This window comes from Crassostrea angulata, chromosome 1 (assembly GCF_025612915.1).
Source record: "Crassostrea angulata isolate pt1a10 chromosome 1, ASM2561291v2, whole genome shotgun sequence".
NCBI lineage: Eukaryota > Metazoa > Mollusca > Bivalvia > Ostreida > Ostreidae > Magallana > Magallana angulata.
Window position 1 is genome coordinate 13,564,529 of NC_069111.1, and position 24,124 is coordinate 13,588,652.

Genomic DNA, 24,124 nt, shown 5'->3' on the forward strand with positions numbered 1-24,124 from the left:
TCAATGAAGCCCATGTCACAAATGTTGCCAAACTTTTATGATGAAAATAAGTACATGCATCTAAAACTGTAAATATGGTGTATTTTTGTATCTGGTGTATGCAGATGATACCAATTTAGCAATGCATTTTTTATGCATGCATTTCTGTACTAGAAATGTACCAGAGCTCTATGCACCGAAATGTAAACAAGCTTTGGGAAGAAGTATTTGTCAAAAATTACATTTTTGCTGTTACTGTGTCTATCTTTGTCTAAAAACTATATTGATGAAACACAATACATTGCTCCTACCCAATTTACAGTGATGATAACTCTGGTGTTAATATGATATTTTCAGTAGGTATTTTGTTACAATTAGGTCAGTACTTATTGCAATGAGTTGGCTATTTTAACAGGGCTCTGGAATTTTTTTTTTACTTTAAAATTGTATAGTAAATGTACAGGGTTGAGAGACCAATGATAAATGATGCCATATTAAGATGAATTAATAGTTTCTATTTCATTTGACATTGAGTTTCATTCGTTTGAAGAGTTTTGTATTGTCAGAGATGATACTTTAATTAAGGGTAAATATGTTTTATGTATTAAATTAGTATGACAAATTGATGTGTGTAGTGAAAACCATATACTTTCTCCTAGGATCTGTTCCTTAAATTTCAATTCAAGAATTAAAAAAAAAAGAATTTGAAAGTCTTGCACTTGAATGACCAACTGTCATTTAAATATTTCTATGCTTCTATCATAGAGGTATTTATAAAGGACAGTGACTTGTAACAATATACAAACAGCCTGATACAAGCTATACCCTTCATCTTGTTCCCAGTGTTTGGAGTCCAAATAGGAGGCTAGTTGGGTAGGCTCACGTACAGCATGGTAAATCAATTACCCTTTACCCCAAACTCTCAACTCCTCAGGTGGAGCGTTCAGCAAGGGTTATAATCCCTCGGCCATGATGCTGTCAGGATAAATGATGTACTATCCAGTTTCTTTGTTTGATATACAAGAAAAAATCCTCTTTTTTTACTCCTAAGTTTTGATAAAATAGTTGATGATAAATTGAATGTGATTCATGGTGTGTTTTTAGGAGTATATAGTTTTAAAATTTGCAAAATTGTGTTTTTCTTGGGTATATTTTAGGCATCAAAAACATTTTAAGATCCCTCTCTATTTTGCATTTTTGGGAAAAGAGTAACATTTATAATTTGTTTGTCATCTCATCTCAGGAGAATAACAATCTCTCTTGGCTGTATTTATGTCCTTAAATGAATCAGTTTGAATGAACTCTATTTATTATAATCAATTACACCATATTTAACTCAAAGAATGTGTAACTTTTTACTTTACAGGTGTGATGGAAAAAGGCACAGAATGTATCTGTGATGACTGGAGATAATTTTGTATTCCACTATGCCTGCAGCAAGGAGGGTCATTATCTTCTGTGTTCTTCTTTGTGCTTCCTTACCAATTCCATCAGCTGCAAAAGTTCAAGAGCAACCATTCCCCAAAGAATATGACTTCAGATATACTACTTTTGAAGGTATTTATAATTACGACACGCATTTAAAATAAAAAATTTCACTCAGCATAATCAAAATGATTAATTAACTTGGGGAATTTAAGAGTGTTTATTGTACATGTATTATCTCTATACACATCTGAATGCTCAAATAGAAGTTGTGGGGTCATCTTATTTTCATACTCCAAAGCAATGCAAATTTAACAAGGTTCCCATTTATAAGACTCTATTGTTGTTCTTCTGTTGATTGTCCATACTTTAATTAAGTTTGTCCAAAAGGAGATACACACAGGTGTTTCCTTCGATTGGCTCCAACACTGACTGAATGCCTTTGATACACAGGCTGTGAGGGTTGGTAGGAGCTGATTTCTACAATGAATTGATTAGCCAGTTTAACACAGCTCTGGTAAATGTCATTTTGGTCACATTCAAATTCCTCAGGTAGGCTATAGTGACCCGGTTAGGTTGATATACTTGGTCAATATTTCTTACCACTATTTGCTCAGGGCAGTGTTCTTTCATATCGCCTTAATCATAAACCGGTCTCTGGATCCATGATACAGGACAACTGGAAAAGGATGAAAATATGCAAAAATTGTCATATATATACCTCATATTGAGAGTGGAACCAAGAACGTTTGAAAAGTTGATGGGGACTCCTCGGATTTGGGGGTTTTATCTTATTTTCCTATCGAAACGAGATGATAAATGACCAAGTTGTTCTTTTTAACAGCTCTTAGCAATGACGTGAAAACTCTGATAAAATTCTGTCAGCCACTTGTACATAGATTAGGTGTCGGATTAGAGTATTTTGTGAACATGTGAATCGTTTGTTTGACGTTCCCCGCAGTGCAGTAGTTATTGATATATGCATTCAAGATTTCGGGTATCATTCGCGTTGACCAATGCTGCTACGTCTGACTGTCATATATTTGATTTGTTTTGCTTTGTGTGAGAGCCCTCTTATTAAACAACTTGAATATGTATCCAAATGCTTCGTTTATTTTAAGAGGGACCAATTCATTTTGAAATATGATAAATCATCAAAATTGTCATTTATCATATAATTCAAAATATGAGTCACAGAAATACTTCACATCAAGATTATTACTCTATCATTACCCTATACGTGTAAAACAAGCCCAATTATTGGTGAATTTTTTTGAGTCTTCGGATGTAATAGAAATTGATCGGAGACATCATCATGTCCAATTTTCCTAACTTGTCTGGACTTTTCTAGCCGAAGATGAAATCCAGCACCCCTTTCCATTATCATTGAGGAAGACCCAGTCCAATAAAAGAGATATAAAAGATAATTGCCTTTAACCATATCACCTACCCACGAGCTCGCCATAACATCCCCCTACAAAAGGCCTCTTTGTTATTTAACAGTAAAACTGACCCAAATGCAAACCATGACTCTGACCCCCACTTACGAATGTGTTTTTTATTTCTGTGTTTTGGCAATGAGGGTCGCAGTTGCTGTTGACCTGAAAACCCAAACCTAATTATAATGTATAGCTACCTTTGACACATGGCTTGACATCGACTTGTGTGGTTCAAATTGTATTAAAAGGGCTCCAGAGAAAAGTTGAAGAATGGGATGTTTTTACATGTATTATCCTTTATTATTTTTCTTCGCCAGTAATCAAGTCTGGTAATAATTAACATCATAAGGGTCTCTTGTCTGATGGTGCAATGTAAATATTTGTTCGGTCCAACAAAAAAGAATGTCTAATGCGTACAAGAGTCGTCAATGAAATCACAACTGTGTCAATGTAAATTCAGTTATTTATATTAAAGTTTAATTTCTTTGTGTATTGATGTTGGAAAAAGATTCCAATTCTAATCAATGAATTTAATCTCTACTCGCCAAAGTTTGGGAAAATATCAATATTGTACTTACTTTGTGCAAACCTCTGTCCCAGTAAAATGAATACTTTTGAAGTGTGATTGAATGTCGCAGTGCAAGGCCAATCTATTAAAGGGGTGACCTGAAATAGTGACATTTTGTTAGGGTGGAAATTGTCCCACCCCAAATTAGGGCTCAAGTGATACTTTCTTTGAAGTACATGCAACCTAAATTGGATTGAATTTACTTAACTGAAGAATAAAATCCATAATTAGATTCAGCTCAATGATTAGCTTATTTGATATTTCGTCAGTGATTGAATGTTTATCGAGTTCTCTGTTCTTTTTGGTTACCACTTGCCAGCAATAAATATCAAATCTGTAATCTTCCAGAGAATAAAGAGCAGGTACAGGGCTGATGGAAATGATATATCTCCTGTAATTTTTGTAGCTCTCTGAAATGAATGAATGTCATCTGTTTCTATAAAAACACCAATGGCAGCTATGAAATATATTCTCCAGTGGGGAATAGTCACTGATGAATAGGACTACAGTGTAGAGTCCCCATGATGCACTTGATGACTTTGAACACCTGAAGCTGGTAGGGGGGAATTTTAAGAGAGGTTGGAAGAACAAGTTACAAAGCCAATAGGGTTTTTCTTCTCTTTAATGCATTTGGGGACAGTACATGTATATGCAGCTCACTATCCAATTTGATAGTAAGCTAATAAAGCTAATAAGAAAATCTAAATCTTCCTTTAAAAAAGAGCATTGCTTTATCCCAATGGGAACAAATTTAATTTAAGTCTATAGGTTCTTGGTCCACAGCTAATGGTAGGACAATTAGCTTAATGAATCTTTAGTTCCAATGAAGCTAGGAGGTAAATATTTTCAATTGCCTGACCTTGCTACTTGTAAACTTTTAGGGTTCATGATATTGAACAAGTTCAGGACATTAAGCCACTTCTTCACCCCTGTTTTTCATGCATGTACTCATTAAAATACCTTTCTACAATGATAAATTGTCAACTTGTTGAGTCTTGACCATACAGCCCAAAACACTGTCACCCCACTATAGATAAGTAATCCATTGGTTTGTGTGCAAAGAGACAGGCATATCCTGTTGGTTCTATTAAAAGGTGTTTTAGGTCAAGATAGGTAAATACATTAAAAAACATTTGAGGGGAAATGTTAGCACATATGGAATGTTGGTGATGAAAGACAATGTGGAAAAATAAAATGCTGAGTACATGTATACATATAGGTCCAGGAGAGGGATGAAACAGAGGAGTTCTGTATCCTAAGCTTTTATTTTCTGCATGTATTAGAGTTTTGGAAATCTTTTATAATTTGAAAGACCTGTCTAGCTAAAAATCCTTGATTTATTACTCATTTATTGCTAAATAATTCAGAAAAACAAAGGTGTCCACAAAAAGATCTCTTTTTCTATGATTTTTTGTTACACTGCTAGCTTCAATGTCGGTGTTATTTGATTGATCTTTCGTCATCATGTTTAATATGTAGAATAGTTGGGTATGGTGCAAAATTTTATGCTACAAAACATTTTTCGAATGCACTTTGAAAATTACCAAAAACTAAAAATTGCAGTAGAAATAAATATGAACTTTATGTTGTTCTTTGTGGGAGTCTTGAGTTTTCTGGTGCTCAGAATAGCTTTGATTGCACCAGTCAACAATTAAAGTCTTTTTATGACATTTTGATTACATCATTCTTGTAATTACACAAGGATTGCAGCAAATTGATAATTTTAAAAATAACTTGCTGCAGAACTCACCACACCTTGCTGAATGCATCTTTCCACCCCAAATATTAATGAGGGATGCATTGAAAGAACAGTGGCAGAAATGCTTCCTGTGAGAGCCTAATTGCACCATCCTGAGAATTTTATTAATAATCTGCAGTGTTTCCTAATTTGCTTGATTACTGCTAATTATCTGGACTTTATGTAATTATTGGTGCTGTTTAGGGAGAGATTTCATCATGCTTGATTGCTAGGCTGCTTGCGCATGAAGCCCAGATTTAATCACAAAAATTAAGTCCTCTTTCATATTTTGGTAGCCACTGGTTCCAAAACTGCAGAGAATTCTTAGACTACATGGATTTTGATGCCTTTGTTCTGCAATTTTCATAGCAGATGGTTTTTAAAATAGAGGAGGGTGGAGTTGCCTAAAGTCTCTCTATAGTGTCTCAATCAGATGATGAAAGGAATTGGGATCCTTTGTATATATAAAATGTTACGCACGTAAATTGAAGCATTTAGGATAATGTACAATACTAAGGGACATTTCTCCACTGATACAGCGTCATTTGAGATGAACTTAAATGACATGTTTCCTCGTTGAAAGCTCTAAAGGGCTTTGGATCATCTTGTATTAAATTATCAAGTTTGAATTACTTAAATGTCTTAATGGGGACCACAGGTGTTTTCAACCGATTCAAAATATTTGGTAATCATGTAAATAGACACAAAAATGAGGGCAAGCTCCTTTTGAAGTGTTACAGATCTCGCTATAGATTGTACATTTTTAATATATTAGTTTGTGAATTAAATTGCCTAGGTCCCAGGTCGGAAAGCTGAATGAATTGTGTTGTAGTAAGATCCCAACTTGGCACCGATTGATCTGTCTCATTGTCAATTATTCGGTTATATGCTGTGAAGTTTTTTTTATTTTATGAATGACCATTGATTTTCATTCAAAACTGCACATCTGTGAATAAGGGCTTTTTATCTAACATACAGTACCTATCTTTTGAAAGTTCAGGACATTAGTAACAGTTCATTGCCTTAGCAGCTATCTTTTAATTGGAACATGAAAGACCAGTAGAGCATTGGTATCATCCATCCTGTATTACATTTATTTGGATATGAATTAAAAGCATCCTATGAAACAGAATTAAGAAACAATTCAATAGGACTAAGTGTATCCAGGAAGCATGTCTCTTTGCAGAATCTCTTTCACCACCTATTAATGGGGTAAATAAACCTTAATTCTTTCTCCTTGGTAACTTTAAACTTTTGACTTAGTATAAAGACTGATGACCGAGTTCTAGAGTGAGACAGAAGAATGCAGGCATATTTATGTATGTACCTGATGCCTTGGCTAAATGAAGCATTTTGCTAATTTCTTACTTCATTTTTGAACACATGGGGCTTAATGAAGTCAGTAAATTATCTAACCTGTGTACCAAAAAATTATGGCGCTTAGAGATACCAATTTCTGCCTTAGCTTAGTTTTGGTAAACTTATTTAAAATTTCATGTAGAACTTTCGGTGCATTATTCTGTTGACATAAATGTTAAGACATTTAAATAACCTATTTTGAATTGTAATGGTTTTAAAATTGATTGAATAAATATTAAGACTTTTAATAATCTGAAAGGATAAAAAAGTTAGAAAGTAAATAAGAGGGAACTACATCAAAGGGATTTGGTTGAAGATACCTTAAGGTTACAGCTTGTTTTATTTTAAAGTGAAATTTTCTTTTGTATTACTGAATTACTATTCAATACAAATGCCTAAAAGTCAAGATTAAAGTAATTTCGGAACAGTAACATGATTTTTAAGCACATTATAAAAGTCATCCTGCCCCTGTTAACATTACAATTGATGTTCTAATATTTGTGGTCATATTTGTACTTGCAAACATACTTTCATATGTCCAAGTTGTAAGATACTGCATGCTTTGGTCATAAGCATTAGAGGTTAAAGTTTCTTTAAACACTCCATTTCTATAATTGAAAAAGATTAGCTAGTGGTTCCTTTATTTTTGCGTGAGCATATTGACAGAAATTTACCTGAGATTAAGGTGCACTAAAATCTTTGATAGAAATATTGTAATGCATGCAGTGAAAGTTTCATGTCAAGAAGTGCTTAAACCATCTATACCCAGGATTCATTTCTCAAATATCTCGTAACATTCCTTCAACAATGTAAGATGAAGCCATTCATAAAGAGAAGAGAAGTCTTTATATACACATCATCTCAAGTTTTGCATGTCCGTTCTGTATGCTCAATTAAGTTTCAATACATCAGACACATCTGTCTGTCAGTAGGTATGTGTTGATTCTTATATGTCCTGAGAGAGGGGTCATACTTGTTGACCCATTAAAAGACTGGATTCCTGTGCGTAGTTTTTATTGTGGGTGATTTTTTTGACACATGTCAGCGGTATACATGTCATGTGACAGAAATATTAAAAGCCAGGCAGAAGAGGCCATGTTCTGATAGTTTTATCATTAATTATCTCCCTCGACAAAGCAGAGAGGAAATTCAGACATGAAGTAGATGTGAAATTTATGTGGATAGGGTTTGTAAATGCGATAGGGGAGATGCCTTTAAGTCTGTGCATGGAGACAAATGGAAAGTGAACAAGGTCAAAATTTGACAAATCAAATTCATAATATGGTTGCTATAGAGATGTATTGTCATCCTGGCTTCGGCACCAGAATTTTTGCAAAATTGCGTAACTTGAAATTGTCCAGTTGGTCCATAAAGGTTTTTGTGGTGATAACTTGAAACATGTTTCTCTTCACCTTTAAGGTCTGAAAGAGATTAAAATTGCTAATGGATTTCTTGGTGTTGATCAGCCTATATCATTGTGGCAGCATAAACCACTTGGGTCCTGAAAGAATGATGAAAGATTTTGTATGGCTAGCTTCTGAATAGAAAAAAAATCAGTTACTTTATAATTTCTGATTTTTCTGTTTTGCAAAAACCAATAGTACCGGTACACGTAATGCATACCTGATATTGACCTTTCAGTGTTTGAAGATGGATTATAAATGAGCTTGAAAGAAAAAAAAGTATTGTAAGAAGTAAAAGATCAAAATGAAGTTAAGGTTATGGGCACAAGTCACTGTTGTCATAAACTTGCCAGCATGCTGAGTCTCCAACTGAATGAACTTGGATTTATCAGATACATACCAAAAAAAATAATAAGGTTAAAACTGATAATGAGCAAGCCTTGAAATGTGGGGTTGATTGCTGTAGCTGGAGATAGAAGGAAGATACCAGTGGCTAATTCTGTTGATTGAAGCTCACAAACATCATCAGCATTTGAAGATTTCTGATATATGTGGGGATTAAAAATGCAGGATTCCCTAGCATTTTGATCCTCTTTGGTTATCATTTAGAGCTTTAGAATTAGGGTTCTCTAGTATTGCATTCCATGTGATCTAGTCAATCTTTGATAATTTTTCGATGATAAGTGATTCTAATTAAAAGTAAGCGAATCTGAAACTGTACAGATATTGAAAATATGCATGAAAAAGTATTGTGTACATTAGTAGCTTTCAGACAGTTCTAGCTATTAGTCCTTTGTATTTTTTTAATACTTTTGTCTTTTACTTTCTCCTAAATCAGTTTTTCCCAATAATAAGTTCAAGTGCAAGACAGTTTTCCCAATACCATGAATTCATTACATGTATTCAAACTCTTTCCACTGGTGAAAGAGCCTAACTCAATTTATAATAAGGTTTGTTAAATTCACAATCAGGCTTGAACAGGTCCCCTGAGCAATTTGTGTCATTGAACCTCAGTGGCAGGTAATACATCCGTCCTTGACCCCCGTGTTGCTGTTAAACAAATAAATAAAAAAAAAGACATGGGCTAGTTCTCAAAAACCAAAAGACTAGTAAACAATCCTTGGACATGACTTTTAATACAATGATTGATGGAGCTCTTGAGATGTTTTAATGTTGATCTTTGAATTACATAGATGTTGTAAATAAATTGGAAGATGGAGGTTAAAATGGGGAAATTTTAGAGTTTGTTTTGATGATTGTCTTTAACTTATGTATATACATTTTTATACCTTAGCTTATTACAAAGTTTTGGGTAATACTGGAATTATCTAGTTTGTCTGTCAGTATATGGGTTTGTCCATTCTATCTGTTTATATTTATCTGACTGTAATGAGGTCTGATATTTAAAGGCTTGTGTTCCCTGTGACCCGAGGGTTACCTTGCTCCTGAACTTAGGTTATGAACCAAGGTCAAGGTCACATCTCATCTAAATGTTATTTGTCCTTCTTGGACACTTCTAGTTTTTTGTTTGCAAGATCAACAGAAATCTTTTAAGGTTGACAGCTGATAATTATGAAAAGATGTCAACTTGTTTAATGAAATCTTGGAGATTAAAATGTAGACAGGGTAATTAAGTTTTCAAATCAATACAGTGATTACTGGATTAGGAAAGTGCAGTTGCAATAATGATTTATTTGTCGAAGTGTCAGATTGGAATTATGGAATAGACAGATTAAATAACTTAATTAATAGAAATTAATACCTGTCAAATTAGTACATGTATACAGATTTTCATTGTATTGCATGTAAAAATAAAGATAACTTGCATAGAACTATTCTTCACTAAGCAGTTGCTTAGTTATAAGCTGTTCCCTTATGATATATTATTTATCATTTTTTTTTTATCTGAATAACTTCAATATTACTGCCTTTAAAAGTATTCTGAATGGCAACTATATACATACTACACTCTCTGCACCCTGGAATTTCATTACCATTGCATTAATTAAGAAATCAAATCCCAAATCATTTTTATGTGTAAATTGTTGCTTTTCCAGTTTTTGGTTGATCAGTAGTTACTCATACTTCAACAACTTTCAATCTAAGTACTGTCATACAAAATACTTGAATTTATTATTCCGTCCTGCATTCTCTATCAGGTGCATTAAACTTCAGTTGTTTATAAATGCATTGATATGCATGTGTAAAGATCCATGTACACATACCATTATTGGTTTTACAATACATGTATCAATCTTCTTTGCTCCAATGAGACTGCGTATATACAGGTTTGACTGGTTTTGTTTGGAGTTGATGCAAAAACATTGGGTGCTAATCTTGCACTTGAAAACTAAATATATTAACAGGTGTCAGTTCATTTGGTGAACCATTAGGCAAAGGTTACTGGCCTTCCTATCTCTGTCTTCTATAGCTCCACCAGAAATTATCTCCTCTCTCCCTAAGTCTTACTTTCAAATTGCTAACAGTCCAATAAAATAGAAGAAACAAAAACCAAAGGGCAATGATTTGACATTAGTAATTTTATCTTTTACACAAGTACATCAAATTTTGTTTTGACAGAGAAGTCTTTTGGTGTTATCATTTCTTGCTTAAGGTTCATCGATCAGTTGTTGTCTGAAGTCTGATGGTGACTGTAGCATTCTGTTTGTCTGAGATGGACTGGCTCTTAGACCTTGACTTGTCAAATCTTGAGGTAATGAAGGCTACAGTGAGGGACTGTCATTGTTACAGACACAGCCTGTCCTTTTGGTCAGACCGACTCCGACCTGGACCGATGCCTGATGGTTTAATGACAGATTCAAACAGAAAATGAAATTTATTGCCTCTTTATTGCCATTTTCCCCTAGATAAATTCTCAAAAGGGAATGTTTTTTTAGAATCCACAGCAAGCTTACATTGTCATATGTGTGTAGTACTCATATTAGGTCTTGGAGCGGGCTTGGTATTAATATTAAGGTTTACCACAACAGTATTTGAAACCCATATTTGGTTATTATTTAAGTCCAGGTTGTCATACAGGATCAACTTTAACCAAGCTTGTAGATGTGGCAATTACAGTTGAATTCTGCATTCTTACATATATATTAGACTATCTTTTAACAGAATAATTTTTTTTTTGTTCTTCCTAGACCAACAGACATGAAAGTACTGATACCAAATTTAAATGCTTTTGATAATGTTTTGAGTATCATCTTTCAAATATTTTTTAAACAATTTACCGGTAGTTATGTGTGGTTTCTTTTTTGCAAAACTAGTAAAAGCCAAATTTAGTTGAAAAGAGCCTTCCATGAATGTTGTTCATTTTAGAAAGCTGTTGAATTGATCATTAATACTGTTCAATTGAATCCGTGAAATACTTGTTGTACAGTATATGTAATACTATGTAAAGAACAGATGCAGTTGAGATAAGACTGTAGTTTACTTTTACATTATATCTTACCAATGGTTTAACATTTGGCTGAACCTCTTTTTCTGTTAAATAGACTTGCTTGCATGTTCCAAAGGTTCAAAAAAAGTTTTAATGGGAATAAAAAGTAAGCATCGACAAATGTGCATGTGCCAAAAAAAATAAAAAAGGAGTGAAATGGAAATTAGAGCACAAATTAAAAAAGCTAGATTTTTTTCAAACTCCAGTTTAAGATCAAGTCACAGAGTTATGGTTTTTTAAACTGAAAAAAAAAAATAAAAATTTCATTTTTCCAGATGTTTTTGATTTTTACAGAGTGTGAAACTTATCTAAATAATAAATGGGGCGTTGTTTCAGTGCAAGAGTTAAATGGTATCTTATGACAATAAGATATGAAGATTACACCTCTGAAGATCATAAAGCTAGCATTCAAACATTAAAGTTTTCAAATAAAAATGTCTATGCTAAGTCATTGGAATCGGTGAAATGGTCTGTTCTGTTGGATTATCAGACTCCTGTTATTTTGTTTATCAGTCATTAAGGCTTTCTGCGGAGCAGTTTTATTTACTTGTTTTGCAGATTGTGGACTGCAAAGAAGTTGTATATGCTAAAAGTTAATGTCTGTAGACATTGCCAGATTTCATATGGTCTGGAATACATCTCAGACAAACCTTGAAGCTGCTTCTTTTAATTCCTTTAATCAGACATATAGTTGATATTGGTTCTGGTTTTCGTAGTTGCTGTAAATAGATTGGAAAGATCCCTTGGACAAGATTTTTTATGTATTATAGGAAGGGAGTAGGGCACTCTAATGAGAGAGAGAGAGAGAGAGAGAGAGAGAGAGAGAGAGAGAGAGAGAGAGAGAACAACAAACAGACACAGAGAAAGAGATAAAGACAGAGAGATATCATTCTTGCCCTCAATTTATTGTTGTTCACAACCTGACAAAATCATTGACTTAAGATCTATGAAATTGGGAAGTAGTTGTTATTATTAAGGAAGGGAAGGCTGTAGGTAGCAAAGGCTGTAGGATGTGAAGGCTGTAAGAAATGATGGCTGTAGGAAGTAGAGGCTGTAGATAGTGAATGCTACTCCTGTTTGTTATTATATTCTGCAGCAGCTTTAAACAGGTGGCTGAATGCAGTCTTGACTGATTAAGACACCTGTTTTTTTTATCTTTGAAAGAGAACGTGACTTTCTCAGTTTTGTAGGGATATCAGTAGAAGATTCCTTGCTTTAGATGTAGGCTAGCTGTGTTACAATATCATTAGGCACATGTATTAGATTCATTGGCTGACTTACATTAGAAACAGAGATTGGTTGATTTCATCCTCTACTTGTTTTATAAAGTACAAATGTACATGATATTAAACTTTTTTGTTTTAGATTTTTATTCACTGATAAGTTGGAAAACAAAATTTGATCTGAAAATCTGAATTATTGAGCTTTATGTATTCCCTAACGATTTTCTGAAATGTTTTGCCAATCAGATAAAGTTGGAGCCGTTTACGTTGGCTACATTTCTTAGAATACATTTATATTGTGATATTTTAGAAAATGCTTTTGAATTATACAGAATATTGGAACCATCTCTAGATTAACTGTTGATAAGAAGACAAAAAATTCTTTTAGGTAGGGGCTCTCATATAACATTAAAACACTGATATTTAAAAAGTGCTTCAGCATCAAATGTGGTTTGAGAGCACTCTATAATACACCATGCATTTTTTTTTTTATAGGACATGCATCCTTAAATACTAGGTAATAAGATACATGCGAAAAGCCACATCACAAAGCAAAGCTTATATCTGCTGAGTTAACACTGAGCAGATCGAATGTCAATGCCTAAAAGTCACAGAGATAATGAATCCAAAAGCTTGATTAAGGATTATCTTGTTGGCTAATGCATTTAGCTAGTTAACAGGGAGGTGGATAATCTGGTCATGAATCGAGATGAATGTGTATTTTTTGTTTGATTCGTGATCAAAGTTGTCTGGGGCTGGTGAAAAATATGGACTTGTTTTTTTTTTTTTACTGTAGATTGGGGTTGCATAGTTATCTTGAATAGGTGTAAGAAGTGTATTCATATTACAAATGAGGACGCAGATCAAACACCTACATGTGTTACTAAAGGTGCATGAAAGGTTACAGCATCCGAGGGTTCTTCTGATAAATCTCTCATACAGTATTAACTTTCTGTTAATTTAAATGTATGGCCTTGGCCTCAAAGGTTATTGAAAAAAAAGAATTTATATAATTTTAAAAAAAATGGGGGGGGGGGTGTCGATAAACTCGTGCAGTTTTTCTCCTTCATCAAGTTTGCAAGTTTTTTCTTTCAGAAGAAGACCAAAAGAGATAAAGATCGAGTTCTAAGAACAAGCAAAATAAATTATTTTTGGCATGTTAAAATTTGTTAAGTTTGTTTTTAAGCAAAATTGTAATCGTCATTTCCTGTTTCTTGATCCTGAGTTCAAGTTGGTTTTGTTACCCACTATTTTTGAATGAAATCTCAGTTGAATTTTGTACTGATGATGTTAAAAGAGGGGGTAGAAATAGAAAAAGATTTGAAACTGCTCTGCTCCTGCTGATTTGAAATGATAAAAATTTTATAGGAATTAGCCAATTTAAAGCTATCATTAGGCTATCATGGAAGTTGAATTAGATATCTCTAGGGCACTGACTTTAAATTGAAACATTTTAGCAGTACATTGAATGGCAAATGATATCTACTAAATATGGGATGTCATTTTTTGTTGAATTCATCAAATGTCAATTCTGAAAATCTGGGTTAATTGATGAAATGTAGGGAGCATTAGCTTGGAATCTGTTCATATTATCAGCTTGCCTTCATATCTTTGCCACAAGATTTATATTAACTTATCTCATTTGTTGATGTTAGATTTGTTTGCTTAGACTTTTGCTAAATGAGTATGTTAAATAGAGAATATAAGGTGTTGAGCAAATTAAAAATTGACATAAGTAAAGTACAACTTGAATTTCACATGTATTTTATCAAAATACAAAGAGCACAGTATTAAGAGTTACCTACATAAATTTTATATATTGTTCAGTAGATATTGATATAAGCTGGTTTTTTATTTCTGCAGACCTTGAGGAGGACAACAACACATTCCAGATATATACCCATCCGGACATTGTAGGGTCTGTCCAGGCCACTATAGACAGTGCCCACGACCAGCTGATAGTAGGAGCTAGGTAACTATTGAAAACATACACATATATTCAATTATTGGACATAGAGTACATATTTTGCCTTTCTCACACAGAGAGAGAGAGAGAGAGAGAGAGAGAGAGAGAGAGGGAGAGAGAGAGAGAGAGAGAAAGGAAAGAGAGAGAGCAACAAAATAAAGTTATTAAAAAATCATAATATGCACATGTTTAAAATATAAGCATGCAATATTTTAGAATTCTCTTCTAGTAATATTTTGAGAATGTCAGAGAACATTTTTTGTAAACTTTTTAAAATTGAAATCTCATAGGGAACAACTTTGGAGGTTTTCTCTGCAAGATTTGAGCCTCAAGGAAAATGTAGAGTGGAATTCAACGAACAGAGATGTCTGCGTGTGGAGAGGAGAACAAAAGGTAAACAAAATTGAAGGGGGATGGGGGTTAAAAAAAAAAGAAGGATGTAGAATATGGACCCTGAGAGGTGTGTTATTGACATTCAAGTGAGACAGGAGTGGGCCCTTAGATTTGGACTTCTTCATGATCTTCTGCTGTCATTCCTAAATAATATAAGATGACATACTGCTAAAAACTTTTGAAATGTCAGGTTTATTTTTGTGTTGGATGTACAATGTATAGGTGTATGCTTGGCTCCAGAAAGCATTGTCTTGTTACTACATGGGTGGGGGTAGGCATTGCACCTGGAAAACATGGAAATTGAGCAGTTGAATTAGGTTGTAATCACTTGACTGTCAGACTTAAAAAAGTGGATGGTGCATAATCTGATTAAAAGAACAACATAATGTAATGGAGTAGTCCGGGCGGAAACCAAATTCAAGTGTTGTTGTGTGGTACCAGCCAACATTGTCAATATTGCATCCAAATGGTACGATTTCTGGCATTAATTGGAGAGAGTGTTCAACTTGAAGGCCAGTGAAGAACTTTAGGTGCAGTTGAGAATTTGTTTACAAAGTGATGAGGAAATGGTAACCTATTTGACAGATGGGGAATGTCAAGTGCCATTCACAAACTAGCCAAGATCTGTGTTTGCCTTAAATGTACATTTATAGAAAATCGTAGTCTGTAAAAGGAACAGGTGATTGAGACGTAGTAAATTTTCTCACGCCAGATTTAAATCTACAACTATTTCCGCAATCATGCTATTCTGAAATGAAGTACATTCATAATAAATTTTGATATTTTCTCTTGGTTGTGGAATAACGTTCAGAAAGAACACCCTATTCTTTTACACTCCCTTTTCCCTCCTGTTTGTGGTTAATCACTGAAAGGATTAAACAAAGTTGAACATCCTTTCATGCAGTTTAGATCCTAATTGCACTACAGGTGCAGTTTTCTATATTGTATGTACAGAAAGGGTACTGATTTGTGCTTGAGAATCAAATTGCCTGTCTGTCAAGGTGTGAGACTATGTCTGACGTATAACTGATCGTGCTTTGACACTTTCCTGTACTACTGGAGACTGGTGTTGCGTACATTTGTTATTATAAGATATCATCTCACCGATTAAGTGAAATGTTTTATCCATAGAATTGTTGACCTCATATTGTGAAGCAATCTTCACTTAATTAATGTACATTTGTTATTATAAGATATCATCTCACCGATTAAGTGAAATGTTTTATCCATAGAATTGTTGACCTCATATATTGAAGCAATCTTCACTTAATTAATCTCTATTTCATAACGGGTAGTTTTGTTTTGGTGGAATTACATGTAGGGGGCATTTCAACAGCTAGGAATGTAATGACGTCAAAAATAAACATCATAATAATAAACATAAAAATAATCTATGGTATGCCATTACGCGCAAAAATTATGGCGCTAAACAAGAATCAAGCCAAAATATAATATTGCTATAATAATTTATTTTATGTCCTAAATAAATCTTATTAATGATGCATATGATAAGTGTAAGTATTCGACTAATCTTAAAAGCAAACTATAATTTGAAATGTGAAGGTTTTCCTAGACTTTTAACATGTTAAAGCAAATATAATTCAATGTTTAACATGGATTCAAGTTAAACTGCCCAGAACATTGCTGGTTTATGTGTTAACAATTGTGGTTTACCAGAATATTACAACGGAATTATTAGCATTTCACCACAGATTAATTTTAAAAAAAAGAAAAGAAGAATATATATTTAAATCATTTTGGTTTTATTTAAACTCACTGAATTTTGTCAATTTTCAAATTTTGAACTATATTTTTCAGAGTGACTGCTACAACTTCATCAAGATCTTGTTGGTCCACAAGGATGAGATCTTGGTGTGTGGCACGAACGCCTTCGACCCACGGTGCACCTGGAGAGCTGTAAGTATCACAGTGACAACAACAATCTCTGTGTTCATACAATGGAGGTGATGTTCCCAAAATGAAATATTACATCTCCTGCTGTTAACAAGCATATGTTTGACGTTTTATGTAAGAGGTGCAGCTTTTGCAACTTTAGAAGTGTTCCAAAAACTTCCCATAAAATGACTGCTCCTCTTATATTTTGTTAGTCGCTTTGTAATGGCAGGTGTTAAAGATTATAGAGGAAGTAGAAATAGAGAATAGAAAAATCACACAGACTCACTAACTTAAGTCTCTTATTTTCAATGCTCTCTTTTAATGTCAATCTTAGAGATTACATTTAGGTATGGTGAGGGGTATACATTTGGAACTGAACAAAATAAAAATAAAGTAAACCCCCCTCCCCACATCACAAAATAAAACTTGAACATAATGAAAGTGGGTACTTTGAAAAGGCTAAGAATAAAATAATGCTGTTTTTTTGAGCGAGGAAACTATTTGGTTTAATTTTAAGCTAAGAGTATCTGACTTTTTTTGTTTCACAGGCTGACAATTTGACCGTCATCATTGACACAATTGATAATGCTGATGGTTTCTGTCCGTTCAGTCCCAAACACAACTCGACGGGGATCATCACAAGCAAGCGCGAGTACATCAGCGCCACCTCAGTGGACAGTGCTGAGAGGGATCCGGTCATCTTTAGGATCTTACCCAGCGACTCCAGGCTCCGCACCCGGCAAAACTCTAAATGGCTTAACGGTAATCTCTCATTACCTTTACATACCACAACTCTTCTTGAAATGACCTGGTTGGTTTATCTTCAAAAGTAAAGGTTTTAGATCCACTGGAAGATGCTGTTGCTTTACATTATTGTGCCAAGAGAGATAACTCTAATTGATTTACATTATACATTCATTTCAGAACCAGATTTTGTGTCTGCCTATGAAGTGGATAACTTCATTTATTTCTTTTTCCGAGAAGTAGCTACTGAATACATCAACTGTGGCAAGGTAAATTTTTGTCAAAATTTAAATGTCGATTGAATATTGAATTTCACATTATTTATTCTTTCCTGTGTGTATGTACAGTTGAACTTGGATATTTTGAACACCAATATCTCGAATACAATGGATATGTCAAAATGATTTGTAAGTCCCAACAACTTATTTTTTAAGAATTTTACCCTTGATATTTCAAATATTCGGATATCTCAAAGTTTTTAAACAGTCCCAGCTAGTTCAAGATAAACAAGTTTGACTTTATATGATGAATATTGAATTTCTTTTAATTTTGCAGAGAATCTATGCAAGAGTAGCGAGGGTTTGTAAGGTAAATTTTTCAATCAATTTTTTTTGGAAATTTGCAGAGGATTAGTTGAACTGTTTATGTATAAAACTTGATATTGTGCAAATGATTTTAAAAGATCTGTGAAATTTCATGTTGACAACTAAGCTTAAAGATATCTAACAATAAGATGAACACATATTTGGTTTTGCCTATAGTCTGACAAGGGAGGCGACATGCATTTCAAGGATAACTGGACAACGTACCTGAAAGCGAGGCTGAACTGCTCCATACCCGGGGAATATCCTTTCTACTTTGATGAACTCCAGAGCACGTACCTCCTACAGAGTAACAATGAGTCGCTGTTGTATGGGGTCTTCACTACGCCAGAGTAAGCTATTATATATGTGGAAAGAGTTTTAGTGTCAAGTCACTGTGATATCATTTATATTCACATTACATGCTGAATGCAATTCCATGCTAGCAAAATTCTTGCTGGGGATTTTGGAATTTTGTCATTAAGAAAAATCTCTGGTTCATGAAATATATTAAATGTATAAATTATATTTGGTTATTTTTATTTGTAAATATAATGTAAATATAAAGTTGCATTGAATCCTTACATTTCTGTGTAGCAATGCCTTGCCCGGGAGTGCTGTCTGTGCATTCAATATGTCTGCCTTCACCACTTCATTTGATGGTCCATTCAAATATCAGGAGGGTGCTAGGTATGCCTGGGAGAGGCACAATAACAAGGAGCCATCTCTTCAAAAGGTAATGATGTAATCTGTGGCATGAATTCCCACCTCAACAATGACATAAAAAGGAGACTTTTCTAATGGCAAGAAAGAAACCTAAGGGATGTGGTTTTCTATTTTCTATAGATTGAAGATTTCTGCAGATTTCAAAGTCATTATGGTCATTCTTGAGATCATAATAGACATTTGCCAGGACAGATTTCCTCCTTTTTCTTCCCCTGCCAATTACATCTACTTAACACTCTCAAAATCCCAATTATGGTACTAGAAATTATTGTGAAATAGCTACATGTACATACATAATTACTACATACTAGTATAAAGTTAAGATAGAATGCATGCAGTGTCCATAAACATTTTTGTTTTCTAATCAAGTCCAATAATTCTTTATGATAGTCATGAATAAAAGAAAGGGCCATTTATGATAGTGTCCAGAGAAAGATACATTGAAGTAGTCTTACACCAGATGTGTACCATGTTTAATTTGTCTTCATGATAGTGTCCAGAGAGCAGTACTTTGAAGCGGTCCTCCCAGTCTACAGAAACAGAGAAACACAGTAAATACCAGATGATGGACAACGCAGTCCAGCCTCACACCCTGTCACCAGTCCTTCTGGGACCAACAGAAAGGTCAGGGTCACTGATATATGATAAAGTGCTCGAAATTGCAAATATTTAGGGCCCTGCATATCATATCATCTCCTTCCTTGGCCCAATCTGGCTCATACTTCACCTACAGAGTGCCTTTGGGTATAGGTAATGCAATGACCTTAAACCATGTTTCTAGGTCAAAGGTTAATGTCAAAGCAGAATTATTTGAAAAATCCTTGTGCGGATCATATATTATGATCCCTTTGACCAATCTGCCTCATAATTCACCCACAGAGTTCCGTTGGTCAAAGAGTGTGCTGTGACTTGAATGACATTCCTAGGTCAAGGGTCATGGTCATATCAGACCATGCCAAAAAAAATTCAGAGCATATTTACTCCCACCTTTAGCCCTATCTGACTCATGCTTCAAATAAACAGAGCTTTTGAGCAAAGGGTGAGCAGAAACATTAAGCCAAATTTCAAGGTCAAATGTGAAGGTCATAGCTGATTTCTCTAAAATCCAGTTTAAAACCACAAATTTATATCCCAATGGCTTAATTTTGCTCATATTTAACCCCCAAAAACCTGTTGGTAGGGGGAATTGAGTTTGACATAAAGTTCTATGCCAACCTAAAATTTTTAAGTCTTATGTCAATGTCAAAGCAGAATCCTCTAGAATGCATTTATCCTATTTTCTATTATTAAGTTGGACCCTTTGAGATGGTTGCCATCTCACTGATGCCTAGATTATTCTAATCTTATTACCAAATCTATTGGTCATGTGCTCATGGGGCTGATATTGGGTTAAAATAGTATGTTTCTGATACTTGGCTGTCAGTTTTTTTTAAATGATTAATCAAAATTATAAAATGTAGATAAATGAAAGGGTTGAATAGGAATAAATTTTAAACATTTCTGGAATGTTCACACCATTACATGTGGTTTTTTTTTAATAAATCTAGTTGATTATTGTGGCGATTGCTTCAGTATCACGTGTAAAGGTTGAAACAGTTTTACATCTTGACTGACTTCTTCAGGTGGTCCCATGTAGTGGCAGATACAGTGGTGGGGAAAACGGGAACCTTCAATGTGATGTTTCTGGCCACCACTACGGGAGTAATTCGAAAAATGCTGAATCTGCCAACAGAAAAGGAGCCTTGTCTGATCGAGGAAATCAAAGTAACTCCAAATGGAGACTTTAAGCCAATCAAACAGCTCAGAATCTCAAAAGAGCATGTAAGTATTGACCATGCAATCAGGTTACTGTCAAAGGATTAATTATCACAATGAAAATACAAAACCAATTGTATTTGCATTTTTTCATACATTAGTTGATGAACTGAAGGTCAGCTCTTTTTTCAGTTACTATAATGTGTTCATGATTTTTATGTAAATAATTTAATTATATAACTTTCATAGACTATACACTGATATCCTTTTCTTTCCAGAATGCTCTCTATGTGTTCATTTTAAACAAAGTTATGAGAATTCCATTACACCGGTGTGAGAGGTTTTCCTCAGAGGAGTAAGTCATCTCTGGATCCCAACAATTCATTTGCCTTTTTTTTCCTCAAACATTCTTATGAATTATAATTATTTGTTTTCCTCCTACCTCCTATTATCTCATCGTTAGGTTATGCCTGAATGCAATGGATCCCTACTGTGGTTGGGATTCGGGAGAGAGCAGGTGCTCTCCTGCTCCCAATGGTGATCCCAGCTTGTCCTTCTGGAAACAGGATGTTTCATCATGTCCCGTACATAAACATCCAGGTAAACAACGTTGTACTGACTTGGTTTTATAATAGGTTAATTCAAGTTTTGTTTGACAATCTTTCTGTGCGACAGATCAACCTTAATCTGTTTATTCCCTTCAACTAGGTGTAAGTTTAAGAGAACATTTAAGGTTAATTTGTTCAATGTTGCTTACATTTGAAATATCCATGATAACACATGTTGTTGCTGTTAAGGATGTATATTGTACCCTTAAGATTTAATACTTGCAATCTAGCTATGGGGCAATAAAACTTGGTGGAGCTAACATTTGGTCACATAAACAAATATGACTACTGTATACAGGGAAATGTACCCCCATTTTATTTTTGCCCCCTTTTGCCCTCATTGTCAGCAGGCAAATTTAAGATTGGGCGAATTCTGATGTCTCAAAATTATTTTTCCTTAAATACAACTGTGTCTGGGCTAATTCAAAATGGGGCGAAACTTTTTACAAGTGTAGAAGGGCAAAAATTACACGGGCAAAAAATAACCCTGTATCGATACGGTAATCATGGGAGAGTAAGACTGAGATCAACTTGTCCGAGTTTTTTGGAGCTAGATTTCCTCTCTGTTGTTTTTGACACCGATATTTCCTGATTTGACAGTCGATGGACAGTGGTCTAACTGGTCGGCATGGACGTCCTGTAGTCAGGCAGGGAACAACCCCTCCCAGGGGAACTGTCTGTGTCGGCTGCGGAGCTGTGATGATCCACCTGCTCTGTACGGGGGCAAAGATTGTGAGGGGTCAGCAGTGGAGGTAGCCAACTGTACAAGTAAGTAACAGGGAAAAATCTTAGATGAAAATCTTAGAATAAGATGTCACCATTCACCAAATTTAAGAAACAGATTGGTACATGTACGTTTTAAAAATGTGAAGGGAGTGGCGAGATAGGGAAATTATCAAAAACTACAATTTAACTTTTTTTGTATGTATTAGATCAAACTTTTATATGGTCTACAAATTCTGACTGAATAATTTTAACAGAGTTTCGTGATTCTGCTATCAGGACCCAACCAGAACATGCTCTTCTAAAGATTTTTGTAGAGCTGTTTATATGCCTACTCAAGTTCCCGTAAAAAAAACTTTCTTATAAACAAGCTTGAAATAAGATGCTCTATTTGATTTTTTTCTCGTACATTTAGTTACAGGAACAAAACATATTCTTTTGATTTTTCAGTTCATGGACAATGGTCTGAGTGGACGTCTTGGTCCAAATGTTCTACAACTTGTGGAAATGGTCAGCAAACAAGGTCACGGTCCTGTACGAGCCCGCCCCCCATGAACGGCGGTGATGACTGTAAACCGCTGAGCCGTGACGAGGAGTTCAAAGCCTCGGTCAGACCCTTCTGTGTCGGAAACCCAGCTTGTCCAGGTAGGCTTCTTTTATGTTGGAATTCATGAATTATTTGGAAAAAACTATTTTGTTTTTCAAAAGTGGTTTACAAAATAAAATTGCAACAAAAGTTTGGCGCTCCCAATTTCATGTCTCATTGATACAAAAAAGCAGACTCACAGAAATATGTGTAAATCAAGAGATCTACAGTAGATTTGTTGGAGTATTTTGGTCTTTTGTCAGATGACTGTATTCATTACATTATTTCTGTGGTGTGTGTTGTTTTTTTGGTTTACTACATTCCTACTCAAAGATAGAATTTTATAAACTAGGTGTACAGTACAATGTATAAGTACACATATATATAAGACATTTTTCAATGTATATCCAGAGCCTCCTGTGAATGGGAACTGGTCCGCTTGGACACCCTGGTCAGACTGTACGGCAAAGTGTAACGGGGGGATCCAAACCCGCCGTAGGTCCTGCTCTAACCCCCTTCCTCAGCGAGGGGGACAGTCCTGTGCAGGGAACATTAACGAATGGAGAATGTGCAATAGTTATACATGCAAAGGCAAGCTAGATATTAAAAACTTTTTGAATAATTTTTGAAGATAATTAAGCCTCAAATAATGTAATTTTGCAATCGTTTAATATACTGGTATTTGTATTACTATTTATATAATAGTGTTGTGTTGTGCATGTACTATGCCTAAATAGTAGTCAGGGTTTGATACATGGTGCACGAGCCAGAGGCGAGTGCACTATGTATCAAACCCTGACTACTATTTAGGCATAGTACATGCACAACACAACACTATTGTTATTATTATGCCGACTGTTAAATATACTGACGTGCTTTGCTATAAGTAGCTCTGACGTTCGAGTGTTGACAAGTCCCTTAAAATAATCACTGGAAAAGCAAGCCTTTGTTGTTGTTTTTCAAATTACGTGTAATCAATTGATTTGATTGTTTATTTAATCAACAAGTTGTTGTACAATAAAAAGTCAACAAAGGTTTATGTTCTTTTAAAGAAATAGAGAGACGTTTGGCCTTACCGAGAAAACTCGAAATGTTTAGCAGACGAAATCTCAGTGAATTTTTTTTTCTTGAACATTCTTTATCAAGCGTCATTTAAAAAAGCGTTTTTGTGATTCTCATGTAGAATTTCTTTGAAAAATGTTCAATCAATTTGTTCAAAAGTTTATAGGAAACTTTAACTTTAAAATTACCGTCAATAATGAAGTTTTGTTTTGGAAAAATGAATAATTTTAATTGCTTGATGTCAGTCGTAGATATCTACGTTTCATATACCTAAATACTGGTGTTCATAATAACGGCTAATTTAGCGTAGCGGTAATGCATTGGGCTTCATGCTAGAGCAATGATTTTAGCGTCGTGAGTTCGAATCCCGCTGTCGGCGCTCTACAGATTTTCGTTGAAAATATTCGCCGTGCTCTATTTCGGCATAGTATGCTTACGCTATGTAAATCCTTTGATACTATGCGAAAATAGATGAGTATTGAATATATAATGACAAACTGAC

At 34.5% G+C, this 24,124-nt stretch overlaps 1 protein-coding gene across 5 annotated transcripts in view; it reads left to right on the forward strand.

Annotated features, from left to right (window-relative positions):
• Positions 1-24,124, forward strand: part of LOC128165856 (semaphorin-5A-like) — a 56,005-nt gene that overhangs the window by 23,285 nt on the left and 8,596 nt on the right. For all 5 annotated transcript variants that reach the window (XM_052830737.1, XM_052830748.1, XM_052830757.1 and 2 more), the window contains 16 exons: positions 1,346-1,536; positions 14,446-14,554; positions 14,839-14,941; positions 16,760-16,858; positions 17,386-17,599; positions 17,762-17,850; positions 18,137-18,169; positions 18,343-18,515; positions 18,760-18,898; positions 19,382-19,512; positions 20,511-20,709; positions 20,922-20,998; positions 21,107-21,243; positions 21,852-22,019; positions 22,425-22,619; positions 22,972-23,151. In XM_052830737.1, coding sequence (XP_052686697.1) covers positions 1,407-1,536; positions 14,446-14,554; positions 14,839-14,941; positions 16,760-16,858; positions 17,386-17,599; positions 17,762-17,850; positions 18,137-18,169; positions 18,343-18,515; positions 18,760-18,898; positions 19,382-19,512; positions 20,511-20,709; positions 20,922-20,998; positions 21,107-21,243; positions 21,852-22,019; positions 22,425-22,619; positions 22,972-23,151 — 2,176 coding nt within the window. In that variant the 5' untranslated portion in view covers positions 1,346-1,406. The remainder of the gene's footprint in view (positions 1-1,345; positions 1,537-14,445; positions 14,555-14,838; positions 14,942-16,759; positions 16,859-17,385; positions 17,600-17,761; positions 17,851-18,136; positions 18,170-18,342; positions 18,516-18,759; positions 18,899-19,381; positions 19,513-20,510; positions 20,710-20,921; positions 20,999-21,106; positions 21,244-21,851; positions 22,020-22,424; positions 22,620-22,971; positions 23,152-24,124) is intronic.